Raw genomic sequence first — 5,000 nt, forward strand, 5'->3', positions numbered from 1 at the left:
TTATTAATAATCGTGATTATCAGTTTAACCATTATCGTGCAGCCCTACGTTATAATATACCACCCCAGTAACAATTTTTACCCTTTTTTTATGAGTGAATGATAAAATCCTGCACACATCTAGACTTTAACATGGTCATCACTATGTTCAAAGCTTCTGTATGGATTAGTGTGAGACTGCAGGCATTCATATTTTTTTCAAGTGAACGCTCGAAATACATTATTTAGGTAACACTTTACAATAATTAACTAACACTACACTTTAATACATTAACTAACATTAACTAATCGAACCTTATTTTAAAGTGTTAGGCTACAATTATTTGTTATTAAAGCATATATAGGCTATGTTCACAAAAACACTGTTAAATTAAACAGAAAAGCAAGCAGGTGCATGATTTGGCGTGGCAGCCAATATAAATAATAACCGTTTTCTTACCTAAATCCTGCCTTTGGACCAGGCTCAGTTGCAGAATCACATCTGTGCTTCGGAAATTATTATCTTTTTCTATATAGTGTAGTAGCTGCTATCTCTGTGTCGTACGTGGCCGCTTGTCAAGCATGTAAAACACAAGTTTTATTTAAATTCTGAATATATTACTGTATACAGCATGCAAAGAGTGCTCCCTTTAAATTTATTAAAAACTGTGACTCATTCATCACGATCTAACAAAGTTCCAAAAAATAAAATAAAATTCAGAATGCGCGAAAACATACGTGTGACTGTTTAAAAAAATGCAATATATATTATCATCCAACGAACGATATATTAAAAGTTGGATAGGCCTACATCCTGCTTTACCTGCATATATACAGTATACTCATGAAATGCATTATATACTACATATAAAATCTCAGCTGTGTGATGTTTATATCACTGCACAAAATGTAACTGTATTATCGTCCAGTTCTAATCTACTAAATGACATGATAAGGCATGAAGATATAAAAATATTCATAAACATCATGATTTTCTGTGAAGCTGCTTCGAAACAATGAGTGTTGTGAAAAGTGGTATATAAATTTAATTTAATTTGTATGGAAATCGTCATATTCACATCATCACACACACTATCCTCTCGTTATGTATGCATGTAGCATTTATATAGTCATTTATTATAATATACTTGATTATATTCTTTGTGTTGTTTCGTAATGAAACTTAAATTTTAATGTCCAGTGAATTTATAAACATTTGCTATGCAAATACACAAACTTGAGTTCTGAAGGCCTTTCTTGCATGTAACTGCTTCCAGCTTCCAGCTTCCATTAGAGGGCAGCGGAAACACAGTAAATTAACGACAGTTTTTGGGTTGTCAGGTTATTCCCTGGCCTAGGCCAGTGGTTCCCAACCCTGGTCCTTGAGGCACCCCAACACTGCACTTTTTGCATGTCTCCTTAATCAAACACACCTGATTCAGACCATCAGCTCATTAGTAGAGACTTCAAGACCCGAAATTGGTGTGTCATAGAAAGGAGACATGCAAAATGTGCAGTGTTGGGGTGGCTCCAGGACCAGGGTTGGCAACCACTGGCCTAGGCATTGAATCCACTCAAATGGCTATGAGCAGACCTGATGTTTTACGAAACTCTGTAACAACTAAACAACTTTCAGTTTGTTCTGTCAAGTGCACTACAATGTCAATGTACAACTTATGCTTTAACATAAAAATGACTGACTGTGTAATTGCTCTTCATAAGTTGAGTATGAAAAGAAGGATTATGATAAATACTGTAACGAATCTGTAATGATGGCTCACAGGCCTCAGGGTTGGGATGTGTCTTCAACATACACACATCTGCCTTTCATTTAGATTCCTGACCTTATAAACCCACACTCATATAATCCATACAGTTCATATTTCAGCAGCAAAGCGCTGATATATGGTTGGTGTGCATTCGTGAGAAATATTTGCAGCATATGCAATATTTCACTTAGTGTTATACAAGCAGTTCAGATTGAGATAAAGACCTTACAATTATAGGACACATTAAATGGATCAAAAGAGATAGATAGTAAATACATTTATGATGTTTATGATTTCAGATACAGTAAATGCTGTTCTTTGAACTTTCTATTCTATTCAAAGAATCCTGAAAAAAATTCAGGGTTTGCACAAAAATATGAAGCAGCACAACTGTTTTCAACATTGATAATAATCATAAATGTTTCTTGAGCAGCAAATCAGCATATTCATTTCTGAAGGATCATGTGACACTGAAGACTGGAGTAATGATGCTGAAAATTCAGCTTTCATCACAGAAATAAATGACATTTTACAATATATTTACATAGAAAGTTCTTTTAAATGGTAATAATATTTCACAATTTTTGATCAAATAAATGTAGCCTTGGTGAGCAGAAGAGACTTCTATCAAAAACACTGCAGTACATGCACTTTCAAAGCAATGCATGAAAACTACTGAAGCGACGCAAATAGACAGGGGTGATAATTGCTCAGATCACAGCTCACACTGCAGACAGGTGTCAAACTGACCCCATGACCCCACAAAACATGCTGCCCCCTGAACAATAAGACAAAACCTCTGATCTGTGCCTGAACACCCAAACACCTGCCGCTCTCTGTCTGTGTGACGCTCTCCAGAAAGGAGCTCAATCTGACTAAACCTCTCCCTCTCTCCCTCAGTGATTATGTCAATGTGAAAGTGTGTAAAGGGTCTGTCTGACCTCACTTTGACTGTCACACAATCACACACACACGCACGTACACATGCTTCACACCCACCAGTCTAGTTAAAAGATCATAAACACTGAAGAAACAGCTTCATCATGCACACTCTGTATGAACTCAAACATTTCTCAACCAATGAGCTCTATACTCTTACTGGAAGACCAGTGTTGTCCCATTCGAGCCTGTTTTTATTTCTCCTCTGGGGATTCAGAGGAGAAACATCTGATAATATGTACTTTAATGAATCATTACAGTAAAAGCTGTCAAACTGTTGAAACATCAGCATCTGAGCAATAAAACAATCTTCTGGATGTGCAGCTGCATGTTCGTCTAAGGTGTGACAGACGCAGTCACAGCAGTGTTGATGTAAGGTGGAGCATGTCCGTTTGCTCTTACAGTGCTTGTGTGTGTTTGTTGAAGATAAAGAATAAGCATGGAGTTCTCCATTGTGTTTCATGTCAATTTCATCTCAGAAGTTTTTCCAGCAAGAACAAACCAAAATTAGTTAATAGTTGTCATCCATTAAGAGTAAAGATGCATAAAAAGTATGTGGAGAAAATCAGATAATTTGATAAGAAATGTTAGTCCATATTGTCAACTAAATTCAATGGATTTGCATACATATTTTCAGTGTTCCCTTACAGAGCCCTCAGAGAGAAGACAAACTCCATAAAGAAACAGTTCAACCAAAAATCATTTACGTGCCTTCATGTCATTTCCAAACCTGTTAGACTTTCTTTCTTCTGTGGAACATGAAAGATGTTTTAAAGAACATTAATGACCTAACACTGAACCCAACTGACTTTCATTGAAAACCTCATAAACCTTCAAAAACATCATCATCTTGTGCTCCACAGAAGAAAGTAAGCCTTGGAATGAAGTAAAATCACTTTTGGGTGAACTGTATTTTAAAGATATTTAAGGAGATGGGTAATTTTGGTTCTATGTCTCGTTTAAGGACATGTAGATGCTTTACTATAAAACAAGACAAAAAAACAAAACTTTAGATTGCAGATTTAGGTATTTGAGTTAAGATCTCTTCTGGAACTCTAGAAGAACTCAACCCTTGCTGTCCAGGAGAAACAAATGAGATATTATAGAGATCTCGTTTGTTGTCTTTCCTGTGGGTGGGCAGCAGACGGATGCAAGAGTGTGAGAAAAAAAAAAAACAAGTAACCGGAGTAGAAAGGTGTGATTGTGAGTTAAGAGGAGAACATGAGTGTGTGAGCCAGTGAGTGAGAGAGAGAGAGAGAGAGAGAGAGAGAGAGAGAGAGATAAAGGGAAGCGGCTGGGAGGATCTTCTTCATTCAGCAGTAACTCTTCATCAGACTCTTGAGGAGACAGAAATAAAGACCCCGGCAGGAGCACACACACAGCTCAAGTGTTTCTCAGCGAGCGTCTGGATGGAGGGAGACGGAGGTGTGGAGCTCACACAGAGCCCTGAGACTCTCACCGAGGACAACGTCTGTGTGATCCAGAACACGTGGAGACCCGTCTACGAGAACCGAGAGAACGCTGGAGTCGCTGTGCTCATCAGGTATGCCTGTCCGTCTTATTTACACACATCAATCATTCACAAAAACTAACATGTTATCACTGTGATTGTTTGCACATGCAGCATAGCTTTCTACTTATGTTATACCCAGGTCTTCTGGGCATGCACCAGAATAATTCCATGGTATTTTGGACATTTATAGGTAATATCCTAGTTTTTGGAAATACACAATGCTAAAACCGTGTTTTGTCTTTTTTGAACAGGTACCATGATAATGCTTGGTTGTTTGGACATTTACCATAGTTATGCCATAGTTTTTGATAAGCATTATGGTGGTACAATGATTTTTTGAACATGTACCATGGTACATGGTGTTTTTTTAACATTTACCACCATAAAACCATGGTGTTTTGACATTTATAATTGGCAAGTTTTTAATAAAAAAAAAAAAAATAATTTATTTATACAATGATAATACCATGGTTACCAGTTTGCAATATGCACAGTGGTAGTACAATGAACGTACCATGGTAATACAGTGTTTTTGACCATTTACCATGATAGTTTTGACGTTAATAATTGATAATACAAGAGGTTTTGAAAATGCACCATTGTAGGACCATGTTTGTCTTTTTTTTTTTTTGTACTATTGTAATACTATTTTTGTTTGGACATTTACCATGGCTACACCATAGTTTTGACATGCACCATGGAAATACAAATATTTTAACATATACCATAACAGTGTTTTGGGGCATGTATCAAAGTGTATTCATGTTTGTGTGTGTGTATGTGTGTGTGTGTGTGTGTGTA

At 36.7% G+C, this 5,000-nt stretch overlaps 1 protein-coding gene across 1 annotated transcript in view; it reads left to right on the forward strand.

Moving 5' to 3' along the window:
- The first annotated feature begins 4,003 nt into the window (after window positions 1–4,003).
- The window catches only part of LOC107677343 (cytoglobin-1-like), a 12,099-nt gene continuing 11,102 nt past the window's right edge, over window positions 4,004–5,000 (forward strand). The window contains exon 1 of the mRNA XM_016472224.1: window positions 4,004–4,229. Within this exon, the coding sequence (XP_016327710.1) occupies window positions 4,096–4,229 (134 nt within the window). The 5' untranslated portion in view covers window positions 4,004–4,095. The remainder of the gene's footprint in view (window positions 4,230–5,000) is intronic.

The sequence above is a fragment of the Sinocyclocheilus anshuiensis genome, unplaced genomic scaffold (assembly GCF_001515605.1).
Source record: "Sinocyclocheilus anshuiensis isolate Anshui unplaced genomic scaffold, SAMN03320099.WGS_v1.1 scaffold644, whole genome shotgun sequence".
Taxonomy (NCBI): Eukaryota; Metazoa; Chordata; class Actinopteri; order Cypriniformes; family Cyprinidae; genus Sinocyclocheilus; species Sinocyclocheilus anshuiensis.